This window comes from Elgaria multicarinata, chromosome 5, assembly GCF_023053635.1.
Source record: "Elgaria multicarinata webbii isolate HBS135686 ecotype San Diego chromosome 5, rElgMul1.1.pri, whole genome shotgun sequence".
In the NCBI taxonomy this organism is placed as follows: Eukaryota; Metazoa; Chordata; class Lepidosauria; order Squamata; family Anguidae; genus Elgaria; species Elgaria multicarinata.
In genome coordinates this window covers 113,350,841-113,369,226 of record NC_086175.1, presented here as the reverse complement: position 1 = coordinate 113,369,226, position 18,386 = coordinate 113,350,841, and the positions used below count along the sequence as shown (strand labels likewise).

Sequence of the window (18,386 nt, the reverse complement as noted above, 5' to 3'; positions counted from 1 at the left end):
GCAACCAAATGTTGCACTCTGGAGTTCTTCTGCTCAGGGTAATATTTGGGCAACCACGACCTTTTCCAGAATTCTGTTCCCCTCCCAAGTCTATTCTGTCCTCCCCGCCAATGCCCACTGTGCACGCTCCATTCCCACTGGGCTTGCTCTATGCACACTGGGCTGATGGTAGGGACAGGGTTGCACCCTTAGGGGTTTTTTCCATTTATACTTGGGGTTTTCCTGAGCCTGATACTTTCCTCATGAGTGTGGTTGTTTTGGCACTCTGAGAATGAATTCACTTTTGGAACATAGGATAATGATAGCAATTAGTATTTACGTAACCAAATGGTTTCGATGGCAACATGTAAAATTCAAATTGCCCTGTTTATAAATTCCTAGGTGTATTAGTACACCATGCTTAGTTTTTTTTTCCACGTAGAGGAGGCAGCAATCCCTAGATGGGTTGGCAGTTTTTCCTGGGGTGAGAGGAGAACAAGCAAAGTGTGTGGACTACACCTAAGATTTGGAACTCTTTGCCCAGGGAGACTCACCTCTTCTGTTACCTTTCGAGTGTGCTAAAACTGTGTTTATTTTTAAACCCCAAAACTTTACGATTAGCGTTCAATGTGAGATGTATGATCCCGTACAAGCCTGCCCATGTTTTAAGATCTTCAGGGGAAGCCCTTCTCTCATTCCTACCAACATCACTGGCACGCCTGGTGGGAACGCAGGAGAGGGCCTTCTCGGCGGCTGCTCCAGTACTCTGGAACTCTCTTCCCAGGGAAGCTAGACTGGCTCCCTCCCTGATGGGCTTTAGGAGGCAGGCAAAGACTTTTCTGTTCCAGCAGGCCTTTGGTGAATGAACTGGAACTCCGTCTGTGTCAAGGACTTTTTTAAAATTGTCATTTTAAATGTTCAAATGTTTTAATACTGGAATATGTTTAATGTACTTTTAACTTCTGTATACTCTATGTATAGGTTTTTAAAGTATAGGTTTTAAATTTTGTGATGCCGCCTTGAGGCCCAGCATTGGACAAAAGGTGGGATATAAATAAATAAAATAATAATAAATAATAATGTATTGTGGTGCATCTAAGTGTCTGTATTGTTTACTCTGAGATTACTGCTTCTTGTTTAAATAGCCTTATTGCTATTTCTTTTAACTGTTTTATTACATTGAATTGGTGTAATGTTTTTTATTTTTAAATATTCTTAAGGCAGGATATAAATCATCAGATAAATCTTCACTGCAGGCACATGCATAATTACAGCAAAAACAGAGATATTAAGGAATAAACAGCTATTCTGCATCCTTTAGATTTAGCAGTCCAATTCTAGCTGACAACTAACTCAAGTTTTGATGTGATGAGTTTTGTCTTTCTGCAGATGCTTAGTCAAATAATAATGATGTATTTGCATAGAAAAACTCTGAGCGATTGGGAAAGCATGCAGCATAACTAGCCCTTTGGCAATGAGTTCAGAATAAAAAATTCTGAAGTTTCCACTTTCCCCAGGATTGTTTGTCAATAAGGATATAATTTGGAGGAAGAAAATTCCAGCTTAAGACCTGATTGGCTAGTGCAAGGTAACGTTGAAAGACTGAAGACATCTGAGCGTTAAGGTTTTCACGCCGGCTGAATTCCTGTAGTACCTCTACTGTAAGCATGAAAATCTGACGGAGATCATCCTCCTATGCAGAATAAGAACATACATTTTATTAATCTTACATTGGGACAGAATATAGATTGTCAGACTAAAGAAAAGGTGAATTTTTGTTCTATATATTCCAAGCAATCTGAACATAGGAATGAAAACTAGTCAGATCATTGATCATCCACCTCAGCATTGTTTGCACTGTCAGTAATTCTCCATGCTTTGAGGCAGTGACTGGGTTCAGACGATCATGAAGGGAGAAGCCATTGTGACTACATAATTCTCCATGATGGAGCACAGGCTGGCAAGTCATCTGAACCTGTTGCGTGACACAGCAGGGATGGTTTCTTACCCAACCTAGAACCCACAACTTGCAGTAAGGGTTGTAGGGTACATTACGAAGCCACCCGGCAGTGCTATGCACTGGGTTCGGACGACATGCCAACCCACACTGCATCGTGGGGAATTATGCAAATAGCAGTCACACACATGGGGACAGGGGAGAAGCCACAATGGCTTCTTCTTCCATCGCAATCGTCCAAACACTCTCAGTGGCTGGGTTCACACAGCACGCTAACCCACACTCAGTGGTTGCTGTTGAACTTTGTTGAACCAACCTGCGGACATTTTCCGCAGGTTGGTTTCTTAACCATGCAGTGTGGCAATTCAACAACAAACCATTTTTCTGAAACGAGGTGGCTCGTTTCAGAAAAATAAGCCAAACTACATGGTTAACAAGCTACTCTGTGGAAAATGTCCTGGGTTTGGACAACACACTAACCCATGGTTCAACAAAAACCCATACTCAACCACTGAGCGTAGGTTAGCATGTTGTGGGAATGCAGCCAGTGGCTTGAGAGGCCAACTAACTGGTGATGCCAAGGGTTGAACTTGGAACCTTTTGCATGCAAACCATGTGCTCTACTACTTAAAGGCCCCTTCCAACTCTACTATTCCATGGTTCAATGAGCAATTGTCCAAGGTATCAGAAAATAGCTTTTTTCAGATTACAAATGTCGGGTAATAAATTAAACAAGTACAGTGGGAGGGGTGGGAGAACAGTATCACGGAGGCAAATATTACCTACTACTACACTCCTTTCATCTAATGTGCATAAAGACCCCACCTTATTTTCATGTATACATTTGTAAGTGAAACTAGTCTTCCCTTATTCACATCTCTTTTTCTAAATATACAAAACATGTCATTTGTTTACCTGAAATATTCGTTTGCAGTTACCGTGGAACTCCATGCTTAGTCCAATGTTGCTGGTTTTACTTGAACTTGAGAACTCGCTCAACAATGCCGTTAAAATGGAACAAGCCAATGTTTGCTGTAAGAATTGAAGCGTAGGTTGGGGTGGGGGAGACACACCAAACAGAGTTATTTGGTGTGGTAACTCTGGATTGTGTCTTAATACAATGCATCAGTATATTTTACCCATTTTAAGAAAAGCAAAACATGCCATTTCCAAAATGCCTCAAACTCTGATCAGAAATGGTAAGAGTATTGCGGCACAATTCCCTTTTAGAGATTTTGTTCAAGATAGTATAACTGCTGTCACATGAAATAGTACCATTTGCTTAATAGTACCATGATGCTTATTGCTTCAGAGCAGAGTTATACACTTTTAGATAGCTTGTACTAGAATTCAAAGTCTGATGTGTAAATGACAAATTACTATTTTATCACGTTAGATCTAAACTCCTTTAACTTTGAGCTTTAAATTTCAAATATCTTGCAGTTCATCAATCGAGAGCATACATAATAGCCCAGTTCAGACGACACTCTGAGCTTTGTGGTAAGCTTAACCATGTTCAGCTGTGGTTAACGCTAACCACATGCGGAATGCTTGCAGACGACACATTTAATCCCTTTTGTGGTTAAGTTTTCCTTAACTACACGTTAACCATAAAGTGGTTAGTGGAGTACCTGATTCCTCCAAGTGATCCACCCCATATCCCAGCAGCCCTAGTGCTAGGAGCCCTGGCAGTTACAGCTGTCATTTTAGTGCAGGCACCAATGAAATCAGCAATTACATGCATGCGTTGCCCCATTTAGTGAAAATAGCCTAGCAACTGGAATTCCTTAATTGACTTGATTTCTAAAGCAATGGAAGAAATATGGATCCTGGCTAAATGGGCCATTTCAACCATCTTTATAGCTTGATTCAAATGAAAGGGCTACGTGCTGGCATGAATTAGTCAAATGCTCCCCTGAATGAAGTTTTAAAGCTTGCATGTTCATATTAGTAGTCATAGTGGTCAAGCTGTGATTCCCAGAGAATAGTCTGAAGGCATCTACTGTAGTTTTACCTTGAAAGTAAGGCAGGTCTTAGGCCAGCACTTGGATGGGGAACCTCCATTAATGCCACTGACCTCCTTTACAGATGGGATGCAATGCAAATCTGAAGTCGTGAACCTAGTTAGTATTAAAATGCAAAAGGTTCAATAGGAGCCCAATCCTATGCATGTTTAGGCAGAAAAAAGTCCTACATGCATAAGATTGTGCCCTTAACAATCTAAAATTGCCAAATGCATCCAGTACATAGACCTCCTTGCATAAATAAAGGATGTGTACCTCTTGTTCCAAGTACCAAAAGGGTAAGTCATAGTCTGATGACCTCCACTTTTACTAGGGACATCCATATGTTACATAAAAGTACCATGTTTCACAATGGATATGCACAATAGATGTATACAACTACTGGCTTTACTTCTAGACTATTTGGAGCCAAGGTGCCAAGGATGGACAGAGGAACAGGAATTGTTAAAGGGTCATGCATGCCGGCAAGTGTCCAGGGGTTAAACGGAAATATGCACACTACCTCTGAACACCCGAAAGATTAAAGTCGTGATGATACTATTTATGCGAGGTCACGCAACAGCTGACAGTAGTGCCATCCACCCACCAACTGCAACATCTTTGTTCAGAAATGCCTCTGATGTCAGTACCTTGACCCCACAGACAGCTAGTTATCTCAGCTAGTATACACAAAATTAACATTCTTCCTTGCTATATAAATCCCAGACAGACCAAGCAAAAAAACAAGAGACTTTTATGTGAAATATACACTTAAGCTGAATTTAGTAGCCAAATGCAGTACTGAGTTTGGGCTCCATATCCACAACAAATAAGCTTTACTTGGTTTTCTAGAAGTACACTCCATATTGTCTGTTACCGGAAGTACACTCCTTATTGTCTGTTGCAGATTATGGCTCTGATCCTAATGCTTGGTTTGATAGACTTTTCTTAATTCTGACCCGCTTGGCTCTGATGGCATACTACAAAAATATAGTTAAATAGCAAATTGTAATTGGTAGGCAGCAGGTCTGTACTATCATATTCACCAAATACCCTAGATCATTCTTTCTTTCTTCTTCTAGCTGTATAGTAGTGTTTTATATTGCTATAATAGACTGGAACAGATGTAATCTTTCTGATCTCATAACCATGGGTTGGTGCGTGTTGTAAGCATACATGCTTTCTCCTTCCCTTCACAAATTCCCTCTCCCCTTCATGGTTTGCTTTAACCATGGTGAGTTGTGGTGGGGCCTATGTTGACACTAACTAAAGTTAACACTAGTTAAAATTGCCTCATAACCATGGTTCTCAAACCCACTTCAAACCCTGGTTAAGAAGAAAACTATTGATAGTGCCAGTGCAAACATAATGCTACACCATGATGAAAGCAAAAGAAAGAGGGGAAGTGTGTGAGTCCACAACAAATACTCAAATCTCCTAATGATAGTTAAATTTCAGAATAATACATCTATAAACAGGCCAGTTTACATAAATCATAACACTACACAATTAAATAGGACTTAAGAATTCCAGCCACGAAAAGCTGGCAAAAGTATCTTCTTTTGACGATTTTTGACAAATTGGGGTAAAAGATTTTTTTTGTAAGTAATTAGAGACAGAACATCAGCTTCATACCAGTAAAGATTGTACCTCACACAACTAGTTTGTCTCACTCAACAGAAATTTAATTAGTTCTACCATGAATAAGCTACATACCCAAACAATAACCCCATCTGACAAAATAAAATAGTTCTCTTGTTTGGAGAGCGGATTGTCTCTTAGAATAGCCTGGCACTTACCCCAGTTGGGCTTTACTACCAGGAATATACTTTATAAAAGTTTGCCATGCTTAAAAGAGACGTTCAGCTGCTCTAACCAAAGATCAATGAGAATGTGCTAAGAGAGATTAACTGGGCAATCAGACACCCAATGGAAGAAAAGTAGTCCTAGACAATTATTGTTTTTTTTAAAAAAAAAAATCTAATGAACCCCCCACAAAAGCCACTTTGCGTGTATATATATATATATATATAGAGAGAGAGAGAGAGAGAGAGAGAGAGAGAGAGAGAGAGAGAGAGGTGTATCAATGTATTTAGAAATAGAGTATAAATATTTCTGCATGTTACTGTGCTCTTAAAAAGTGTGACGCGTGCCTTCAAAAAGAATGTCACTTAAACTGAAAGTTAAAGCCATAATGAATGTTTGAAGGGATTTCACACTTGTGTCTGGGGCTGTCGGTGCACCGCTTTATTTGAGAGTGGTTAGATTACAGAGGATGAAAGGGATAAGAGTTCAAAGGCTGTTTAGGAAAATACAGGGGTTAGTGCCCACCTGTCCAAAACATAGAATCTGATCAGAGAATTAATTTCAGCAGCTAAAACTGTTGTGCCTCCATCAGACATATGTGTCCCAGTCACTAGCTCAATAAGGAGCACTTCGTTTTGACCAGTTGCCTTTACAAGCACTTCTCAAAATAATAACATCCATTTGGAGAATGCCTGTGTGTGTGTGTGTGTGTGTGTGTCTTTATATCTAGAGAAAAGAAGAGCACAATGCACTTAGGGCCAAGAGGCTTCGAAGTTTTGTTATCACAACATATGAAGCTAATCCTGCTGTCTTAAATCATTTCCAATACTGTCAAGATGATTTATAGGGCTGCTGTTCTTCTCAAAAGCTTCTGTGAAATCCATATTGTTGTGGTTAACTGATGCCTAAGAACACAGGAAGTATTTGATAATATCACTCAAGAGATACTTACAACTAATACTGCAGGAGAAAGCAGATGCAGGGAAATAAGGATCTGGAAATAACACGGGGCATTCTGGAAGCAAAATCTTCATCTAGTACAGCTACTTTAACAAGTCTTTGTTCAATTCCTTGACCTTATACAACCTCTCTCAAATGAAAAAGTAGTAAATATACCCTATCTTTTTAGTCTATCTGGGGTTAACAGAGGAAAGTCGATCCTGAATGACATGTACTGTTATTTAGATGCTTTGGAGTTAAATACAGCTGCTATTCAAGTCAATGAGAACACCCAGAGACTTTAATGGAGCTGTAGCAAATGCTCCACTCTAGCTGGAAGTTGCATTGCTACTATTAAGTGGGGGGGGGGATCTTGTCCAGGAAATCCTATATATTAAGTACACATGACACAAGCACCTTTTCATTATAATTATTTTGTTTTAAGATTAAAAAATGTTTGAATTGTATTATGATGCAATCCAAGAAATACAGTTAACACAAAGAAAAAAAACTATTGACCAAACTAAGAAACCAAATACAAAAAAAAAGAACCTCGTGGACAGCTCAGTGTACAGGTATGTAGTGCAAGGAAAGAGGTAGTTGTCAGTAGAAAAACTTCCACGATCATCAAGTTACAATGAGAGCTGGACCTTCATACCTTGTCTTAACAAGAAGAGAAATGAACGAGTCTTTTGTCTGCAGGTAGAGACCCTTTGTTTCTCTCTTTGAATGAGTTGGGGTTAATGACCATAATTCCCCACTTCTCCTAAACTAGGAAACTATGGTTACCAGCTGCAAAACAAGCCAGGATATTATGCCAACTTCAAACCATGGTTTAATATCCTGGCTTGTTCCAACCTGGTAACTAGTTTCCTGGTTCGGATGAAGAAGGCAACTATGGTTAACGGAAGATTTCCTGCTTTGGTTGGAAGGAAACTGATTTCATGCAAAACCAAAATGTTTCTCTGTAAATTAGTTTGTTTAAATGCAGACAACGTGTAACAGATCAACAAAGCATTAACCAGTCTCAATCAGCACCCAGTGCCATCCGTTTTCTCAACTTATGAACCTCGTTGAGAAAGGTTCATCAATAATTTATTTATTTATTGCATTTCTATACCGCCCAATAGCCGAAGCTCTCTTGCAATTATATTGCCTCAGTGTTTTGTCTTTAGGCATCCCATGGGAAAAAGAGAACCATCACAAAAGATTGACTCTTCCGAGTCCTGGCTTCCTGAATCTGACAAATCACTATCTCCCACATTTTTGACATCCAGTCCTTATGACTGGGAGAAGATGGATGCCTCTACTTATTCTCTAGACTATCTGGGCCATTAGCCACCTGGAACAAGCTGAACAAAGAATTTCTATGCAAGTCTGACACGACTGGGCCCTCCCCAGTTAGAACTGGTGACCTTGTTCCCTGTACCTGTTGGCATTCTCTTCCCCTCCTTATTGTTTTACTATGATTTTATTAGATTGTAAGCCTATGCGGCAGAGTCTTGCTATTTACTGTTTTACTCTGTACAGCACCATGTACATTGATGGTGCTATATAAATAAATAATAATAATAATAATAATAATAAGGGGAAGTATGGGTGTGGCCCCAAAGCATTTTGGGGGTGGAAAGTTTGAGCCTCTACCCCAATAGGGTTTTATATCCTTTTGGCTTTAGTCAGAAGTACATGTACTTATACACTTTCCATATTAACCTTTAACACTTTACATACTTCTTGCCCGCTTTATCAACAGCAACATAAAAAATGAAATGCTCCTACTGGCAAGCTTTCTAACAGATTGTTCTATCTATAGGAAATGAGACGGTTCTATCCAATGCTGCTGCCGCGGCTGCAATTACCTTCTGAAATAAACTTGGCTGCATAATTCCTGCACCTCTTGCATGCTCCACTTTAATCAGTTACTTCTTCATGCATGTGCAAGTAGGTAAAGGGCTAGAATACCTTTTGCACTGTTGCTCAGCTCTTGCAGATCCAAAATGCTGCTTTGCACAGGCTAAACATATGGTGGTCTGCACCAAGGACTTCCTCTTTTGCAGAATCCACACAGCTTTCCACTGCATCTGAAGGGGCGGACTATGGGTTGTGCTCCCAATAGAGAGTGCTTCAAAAAGTGTTTTGCAAGGAAGGTGCAAACCACATTTTGCAGATTTAGATGAAACAGCAAATGTAGTAAACTCATGGAAAAGTACACAAGATAAGAAGGGCACATCTTTTGGTGCCAAACTATGGGCTGGGCATGTGCTATTTATAAGGCGCCCAAGAAATCCAACACATAAGCACAGATTCAAGACCTTTCATTGAAACTTTTGCTGAACACCATTTTCTTCATGATTAAATGTTTATTCATTGTACAAAAACTAACGTATAACAAATTTGACATGACATGATTCATTTTGTTCCAAAGAGTTTTTAAAAAATCCTGATTTGATTTCCTAGGACATTGGTTATTGGTTGTTGTTGCTGTTTGGGGCAGGTGCAAATATATAACAGCTGGCTACCAGGAGGAGGAGTAAAAAGAAGCCAAAGGCAAAGGTAGAACCAGGCAATCTTCAAAACGGAATATTTACAAAAGTTTATTTACAGTGCCAAGGTGTACTGGAAATAAACTTTTGTAAATATTCCGTTTTGAAGACTGCCTGGTTCTACCTTTGCCTTTGGCTTCTTTTTACTCCCCCACGGGGTTTTCCGTGCTTTTGCACTTACCAGGAGGAGGGCCTTCTCTGCTATGGCACCCCGGCCGTGGAATGAGCTCCTTAAGGAGGTTCACCTGGCATCTACACTATATTCTTTCAGACGCCAGTCAGCATTTTAACAGTCTATAAATTTAATTTTAACTTTGCTGTTTTAAATTTGTATTTTAAATTTGTATTTCTGCACTGTTGCTGATTTTATCCTGGTTGTGCTTTTATATTGTATTTTATATCATGTTTTTATACTGTTTGTTTTATACTTTAAATGGTTTTCATTTTTGTGAACCGCCCAGGGAGCTTCGGCTATTGGGCGGTATAAAAATGCAATATATATATATACACACACACACACACACACTCCTTTGCAAAATGCTATTTTCACACAGTTCCAATGTTTTCCACAGCCCATCGTGAATACCTTTACCCTCCTTCTCCAATGGGAGACCTTCCAGGAGTACATAGCTAACTCAAGTGGTGTTTGACATGTTGAACAGACTATTTTTATATATTAATACAAGGCAGCTCCACAGGCATCTGAGAGCAGCATCCCCACCCCCCACCCCACTCATCCAACACAGAGAGCGACAAAGCTGAACTCTAGGTCTCAGAAAGGGGAATCCTTCAAATACCCAAAGGAGAAAGAGTATTCTGTACCAGAGTCCAGTGCCAGTGGTTGGTAGGCATTTGTGGTTAAGAGGAGTCTATCCGGCATACATTTCCTCACCATCTTGGAATCAGTGGTGGAAAATATGAATTGAGCTGCCTAAAATTAGTCATGGGCTATTTAGCAGAAGCTCTGTCCATCAGAGACTAGTGTTGGCTATAGTGGAAAAAGGTATTAAAAGGTATAGGACCAATTCACTGAGGCACTTCTGTGCTGGGTACTGCTAGTTATATATACAGTCATTTCTCCTCCTTCCCCCATAAAACAAGTGAACTGTGTTTTATACTCCTCTGTTTCAAAGGCACTTTGCAGTTCATCAGGGGGTTGTCTGAATAAACAGAAATGCCCCACTGCACATATAAATCTCTTGCTCAAGACTGGTCAACAGGCAGCCTGTGAGTTAAAACTGAGGTAATTTAATCTGGTCCTAGCAGCTCTACCAAATTTTGAACTGGTAGAAACGCTTGCCCCATCTCAATTGTAAGAAAGAAGCTCCCCCACCCCCAATTGTAAGAGATATTCCATGCATGTATTTACATGGGGGGGGGTTTCTCTATGTAACATGTATGTAATATGAAACATTACTGGGTAGTAATCAAAAGAAATCAAGGATACGACATACCATTAGATCTACTGGAAGCTTTATTTCGTTATATTAGGAAAATAGCTCATAAAGAAGTTATAGAATTAATTGTTCATGTATTAATGGCTTCTCATATGACTATTTCCGGTGGTGTAGTGGTTTTGACATGCAAGTGTTCATCATGACATTCTCACAGCCACACCTCCAGGCAAAAAAATCAAGCAACTGTGCTGATCCATATTGAAAAATCAGTTCTAGCAGTTAATGGGTCTTAATTACTCATTCAAGACCAGGCTACCGCTTTACAATAGGGTACAGTGCATAGTGGCTGGGAAAATCATTCCCCTACACTCAGCTACTTTGAAAATTGCAGCTAAGCTCAAGCAATCAAACGATATTGCATGATACAGCACTCCAAAAACGAAACAACCAACCACAAGTACCATGCCCAGTTTATAAATTTCTATAGTTTTTTTAAAAATAAATAAATTAAACTCTAAATTTATATACCTTTAATTTTTGTAACATTATATAAACACACACACACACACACACACACACACACACACACTTTAAAATATGAAACGTTTTGGTATAAACCACCAGCTTCAGTCACAAATAAGAGTATGCTACAATACTACTTATAAGAACCATTCAGGCCTGTAGCATATCTTATGTGTGTGTCTGAGGCTAGTGTTTTAATACTGAAACATTCTACATTTTAAAATCTTTTATGTTTAAAAACATTTAATGCTATAAACATTTAAATTTTAGAATTTTTTAAATTTTGCATCTATAAAAATTCATAAACTGGATGCACTACTTGATGTCATTTGTGTCATTTCAAAGGAAACAGGGAATTCTGGTGGGAGTGCCAGATGACCGCGTGGTCCCTGCTAATTATATTTAAAAAATGACTGTGCTGGCTTCACTACACGATTGGCTATTTCTTATAACTAGAAGATTATCACCATCACACCCCATGTCCTGCTACCTGCCCATTGACTGATGAATGGATTGAGGGGGATATGGTTTATTGTGTTCAAGATGACAAATTTGGTAATGCTTAGGGAAGACCGCAGGAGACTTTTATAGGAAATTAGTGTCTTTTTATAGAGTTTTGAAATAATATTTGAGTTGTTGTAAATCCATAGATGTTGTTGGATACAATCTAATTTGATAAGAGTAAACTAAGGGATCAGATATCATAAAATGCTACAGTACAGGTTATTTATTATCTTGTAGAGTTATTGCATTATTGATAATATCAAAAATGCTTTTTTTAAAAAATGAAAATATACCTATTTACATGAAATGCTATGCCTCATTACATGCTATAATTTTTTTACTTCAAAAAAATATTAAATTTTATGAACAAACCAAATTATACGTAATACAACTTTGGAACATAAAGGGTGCTTTATGTTCTCAAGCAGTCTTTTGCAACCTGGTGCCCTCCAGTTATTTTGCACTACAATGTTCAGCATTTCTGACCACCAGCAATGCTGCCTGAGGCTCATGGAAGCTGAAGTCCAAAATATCTGGAGGGCACCAGGTTGGGGAAATCTGTCTTAAAGTGACTTTAGATCTGTAAAGAGCACTAAAAAACACCCCCTCAAAATTTACATTTTTCCAGAAACCCCCCCCCCATTTTTATCTGAAATTTTACATCTCTACTCCAACACTACTTTTATAAGACTATAATCTTCAATTTCCATGATTATGACTGCTATGCAGGGACTGTATTTTAACCGTGCAAAGTGGTTGTCCGGCAGACAAGGCAAAGCCGGATAGACTTCCATAAGGCTGAAGAGTAAAGACAGCAGTATGGCTGCATTATTACCATCATTAGTCCTGCAAGCATACATGAACCCTCATAAAATTATTTCCAGCTATTTTATAAAATCTAAATAGTAACTTGGTTTGGCTTTTTATCTTAGCGTTTGGAGAACAGAGAGGGGTACAAAAGATAAAGGAATACTTCCCTCTAATTTCAAACAATGAAAAAGACCAGGTTAATCTATCAAGATAGACTAAGAACAAGTTAAAGTTGTGATTGGTAAATGGGATAAATTATCCTTATCCCTCTACTAACACCTCTCCCAACACGGATATTACAATCAGCATCTGATATCTTCCTCTCAGTGCCTCCTCCGAGGGAGTCATGGAAGGTGGCGACAAGGGAGAGCCTTGTCAGTGGTGCCCCCACCCACCCCGATTATGGAATGAGGTCCACCTAGTGCCAACACTGACATTTTTTCATTGCCAGGTTAAGACCGTCTTCTACTCTCCGGGATTTGACGACATTTTATGTCAATTGTTTTTATCAGGTCCAGTATCTGAGCTGTTTAAATTGTTTTAAAATTTTGTATTTGTATTTTGAATGGTTTTAATTTTTGTGAACCGCCCAGAGAGCCCTGGTTATTGGGCGGTATAGAAATGTAATAAATAAATAAATAAATAAATAAATGTATTATATTATATTTTTATTAACTTGTATTTTGGGGTTGCAATTTTTGTGAACCACCAAAGAGCTTTGGCTATTGGGCAATATAGAAATTCTTGTTGTTGTTGTTGTTGTTGTTGTTGTTATCATCATCATCATCATATAAACAGTCCGCAAAGCCATGGAGATAAACCCTGAATTTTCTCAACAAAAGAGTAATCATAAGTCAGGAGGAGGAAGAGTCTGCACCGGTCCAAGAACTAGAAACAACTATTTCATTGTGTTCCTTTTGACCTTTCAATGCACTTTGGAACATGGCAAATCACTAGCAGCAAAGGAGCTGTAAGAACAGCGATGGAATATGCAGGCACATATAGCTAGAATTCCTGAGGAATATATCAAGAATGAAGGGAAGCTAGAACAGGCAGAATGACCTGCACTGAGCAAGAGGGGAAGCATGGAACCTAGCAAGGAAACATGATCCAGTCTTTGGAACAAAGGAATCTTAAGGCCCTGTTTACTCTTGGCCAAAAAAGAGGAGGGGGGAGCAGCAAAGGTGTGAACACCCTTCTTGTCCCACTCCACCACTGTTACCCTCTAAAGAAGATTCAAATTATTCTCCGATGGGATAAACATTTCACTTTTAAAAGCAACAACACTCTAACAAAATACAGTCATCCACAATTGTTCATATTCTGTACGAAACAATTCATTGTTTAGACATACAGGAAATCTGGATTTAAGTATCAGAATAAGGCTGAGGTTGCCAATGGGTTTTATAAATAAATGATGTATCATGATGGTACGAAAAATACAAGTTGCATTACTCTCAGTTACACCCCTTTAGGGTCCTTTTTCGTTTCTTACTAAGCACATGGCACCGATTTCAACTGGAGAAACAAAAATCTCATCTTTGGACAAGCATTAGTGGAAAGCAAGCAGTTCATATCCTACAACATGAGCTACTAAAGATTTCAGTTTGAAATATAGCTAACTCATTTCCACAACGGAACGTTTTAAACCTTATCTTCTGGCACAGCATGTGGAATTGAACTAAAGGCACAAGTGGAAATAAGGTGCTGGAAATCTATTTAGAGCTCCATGAGAGGGTGGAGGATATTTCCTCACTGGATTCTAAGAATGTAACACGAGTAAATTTTGTATTGCCATTTTCAGTTCTGTGCCTGCTCACACCCCTCTGCCCAACCGCACCACTTCCCCAGGGAATGGAAAAGGTCTTTCCTCAGACAATTCCAACAGCTGAATCACAGACAGGGCACAGCAAGGGACAGATGTAAACTGAACTGAGCGCAAGGGGATCGCTGCCGGCTAATGGAAAATCCACTTTGAGATGAAACTGTTGTAGCCCTTCAGATGAGTTCAATGCTTCACATGAAGACACCACTTAACAATTTGACTGGGAACTCTACAATGAATGACAACGTCAATCAAACACCATTCATACTGTATTTATGTCAGGTCCCATCTGACCCAGAGCCTGGAGAGAAGAAGAGGTTGGGATCCTGCAGAAAACCCTACTCCCAACAGAAGATCTGCAGGCACCTGCAGTAGCCCAAGGCTCTCAGTCACAGGGGTGAATCCCCATTTCCAATAATAACATGATCCCACTTAAGTGCAGATTTCAGCCCCAAGCATACTGGTTTCACTTGGTGCCAGACTATTATGATTTGACTAATTGCCATATTGCAATTGCTAAATGCATTTTGCAGCCCATTTCCACAGTTAATGGCAAATTTCTCCTCAAACAGCAACACAGGCCTGGCCTACCTGGCCTACACATGCAGAAGGTGGTGTGGTGGGCAGGGTGGATAAAAATAATGATCAGATTTTTAAAAAAATTAAGTAGATTTTTTTAATCTTTTAAAAATCATAAACAAAATCCTAAATTTTTCACACTTAAAGAATAATAAATCTCATCAGAAAAATGCTAAATCTGCACTTGAGTCTCATTAAAATTAAGTTACCTACTAATCAAATATAGGCATTAATTTCAGTTTTTCATCTCATGAAAATGGCTTTGCCCAGCCTAAATAGCAGCTTTTGCTTTTTGAAAGTTCTGGGCTTTTAGTTTCTCTGGCTAAATGCTCAGGCTAGATAGGACTGTCGTTCTGTGTTTATGCAGTGGAGGAGCTGGGTCAAGCAAGGCTGAGTTGAAAGAAAGTAAGTATAGCAGGGCGGATTAAAAATCCCAAAATTAAAAGCAAAACAAAAATTGGATGTAACCATTTAAGCTGGATTTTTTTTCTGCCCAGTAATAATCGAAACTTACTTTGACCTATCAATCATCAGCATTTCGTTTTTGGTTGCCACTTTGGTTTTTGTAAGGGAAACGCTCAGCAAAGACAGTGAGGCTGTTCACACAGCACAACAGCCCACTGTGAGTTATTTAAACCATGGTGAGGCTGTGGTGTGTGCTGGGTGGATTTCCCTAATTATCCTCACTGGCACAGCTTCCTGTGTTGTCCAAACCCAGGCAGCATGGCTTGTTGAGGGGAGCCGGGATGGGGTAATTAGGGAAATCTGGCTAACATTCAACTGATGCACACGGTCGGGTTAACTGTAACTTGTTAACTACACTGCAAGTTTGTGAACAAAGTCAAAGTGGGCTGTAACTCTTTGGACTACAGGTTTCTAAAACTCCGGCAAGTAAAAATCTAGCACAGCTGGGAATGCTAACTTTCCACTTGTACGGACTTCTTGGTTTGTTGTTTTTAATGTAGGGAAGCACTCAAACTTGTGACTCCCCAGCTGCGTACTTAAGCAGCACAGTTACCTCTACAACCTGCTGTATATGTAAGCCAGGCAACATGGTGATGTTAACTGGATTAAAGTTTAACCATCTAATGTTACGAGGAAAGGTTCATGCAGTTGTTAAAATAAATTTAAAATGCAAGAACTTACCACAGTGGGGTTACCGCTGCTTATCAATTGGCTGACTTCATGAAAAATGCTCTTGCATTCAATTGATTTGTCTAAGGACCCTCGTTTCACTATTACTGCTACTGCTAACAATATCTGCTCCCGTACATACTTCTGGAGGCTGCAAATATAATAAATATATATATATTTAGCATCAACATTGACCAAGACAACCATTCTAATGCTTACAGAGCAAAAACCTTAATTGTACTGTTTTGGGAGTGCAGGAATACACTCAGCCAACTCTATTAGTGCCCCAGTATCTTGGTTGAATTTTCTTTTGGTCTGCTACTGCTTTAAGCAACTACAGTGTGTCATCAGATTATTAACTGCCATTTCTGAGATATATTTCTTTTAAATCATTACAAGAATGGGCAACGCCTTTGACACTTGAGGCCTAGATCATACATCTGGCTGAATTTATGTTCTAGTGATTTTATAATCCCTATATTTGCACTAAGCATTAGATTTTAGTTCTGCCTTTGCTGATATTTGGTCGTGCTTTTTGCCTTTTGGCTTTTAGATTTACTTTTAGACTGAAATTGTAATTTTTTTTGGTAGTTGGTAGTTGTTATTGGCCAAAATGCAATCTATAATAAATAAATTGTTAAATTATATAGACACTCCCTACCTTACATGGCTGTCATTAACAAAATTAAAGCTAAAAGTCCACAAACTGTAGAAGAGTAACCACATACAGCTGCTGCAGAAAAATGTCGGATGTCGTGTGGCACCTTAAGGCGAACGAATTTATTGTGGCATGAGATTGCATGAGCTTACATTCACAAACTCCACATAGTTTATGCAAATGCTGCAATCCTAAACACAGAAAAAAGCCCAATTGAATTCAGCAGGATTTAATTTTGAGCAACTATGCTTGGGACTATAATGTTAGCCTGCAAGTAAAACAGAGCTAGTGCCTGGGAGAAGGTCCTACTGAATATACTAGGATTTACTTCCAAATAAATATGCATAAGATCAGGCTGCACTGTAATTGCTATAGAGTACTGTGATGCTTTGCGTCTAAAAGAGTCTCTTCAGCTTCCTCCCCATCCCCCTACTCCTGTATTGCAAAATATTTAGAACTGGAAATAGGTTATGATTCTGTCTTAATTTAAACCATACATTTCTTTTTCAGCAGGTTTCAGAGTCTGCATGACTGAACAGCCCAGAGAGCTGTGAACCGCCCAGAGAGCTCCGGCTATTGGGCGGTATAGAAATGTAATAAATAAATAAATAAATAAATAAATAAACAAACAGATCACTACATTTTTTGGTACAGAAGAACAAGGGAGACAGGCAATATATATATATATCAGGGCCTCCTCCAGATGGACTGTCCTGCCCCTCTCCCAGGGCCAACTATCATTAACAGTCCTGTCGAAAGGATTCTGATGAATTGTTACTTTCTTGATTTGTCTTTGTGACATGGTTGGGTTTTCCCCTCCTCCCTCCCAAACTCTTTTCCTCTTGTGCTGTGCCTTTTAGATTGCAAGCCCAAGAGGTCCTGTCTTATGTTGGATTTTACCCAAAGATCAACAATAAATCCTACTTAGACACATAGAAATGAAATGAAGGGGACTTAAGTCATGACTAACTTAAGTTCAATTCATTTCAATGGGTCTATTCTAAGTTGGATTTAACCCTTTGTAAGTTGCTCTGGGAGGCTTTATCCAGCTGAAGAGTGGGCTAGAAATGCTTTAATTAGTTAATTGAATCAATTAATTAATTAAAGGTCAATAGCTTTGCAATGTCCCTGAAATCTGTATAAAAATCAAAGTGAAGTGCATTCCATTCTTTTCATCATCTCTGAAGCATTTTGACATCTATTGGCTGTTTATATGCATCATAATATACAAACTATTACCAGTAAGGCTGAAATCCTAAAGTCGGTTATAAAGGAGGGAGTTCTACTGAAATCAACTGGACTCGTCTCCGAGTAGATGTGTTTAGAGTCAGGATGCCAGTAAAATCTGCATTCATGCTTTTCAATGTTTCCTTTCCATTTCCCCTCTGTCATGGTAGCTTGATCCTAATCAACCTCTTTAGCTGTAGTCAAAGCTCACAGAAATCATACTGCTCTTTTCCTCAGAGCAGAACTGCAAATGTATCATCTAGCCTCGACATATCAAAAAATGTAAGTGTTGCCTAAATATGTACCTTGCTAAAAGAATGTTACAAGTAACTCCTATAAAGAAAGGAAAATACATTTTAGGATCAAATCTGGTACACGTGCCTTTTTAAAAAAAACTTAAATCTCTTCAGAAGGATATGGGAGTTGCAGATGGAGAAACTACTGCTGGAATTTGGAAGTTTCAAAGAGCTGGAGAAAAAAAAGTAGCAGGGAAAAAAGAGGAT

General features: G+C 39.0%; 1 protein-coding gene across 3 annotated transcripts in view; it reads right to left on the bottom strand.

Moving 5' to 3' along the window:
* Window positions 1-18,386, bottom strand: part of XPO4 (exportin 4) — a 78,067-nt gene that overhangs the window by 42,372 nt on the left and 17,309 nt on the right. For 2 of the 3 annotated variants that reach the window (XM_063127052.1, XM_063127053.1), the window contains exons 4-6: window positions 16,011-16,149; window positions 2,852-2,968; window positions 1,519-1,672 (exon numbers count right to left, since the gene is read on the bottom strand). In XM_063127052.1, the coding sequence (XP_062983122.1) occupies window positions 1,519-1,672; window positions 2,852-2,968; window positions 16,011-16,149 (410 nt within the window). The remainder of the gene's footprint in view (window positions 1-1,518; window positions 1,673-2,851; window positions 2,969-16,010; window positions 16,150-18,386) is intronic. The other variant, XM_063127054.1, reaches the window with a different exon arrangement.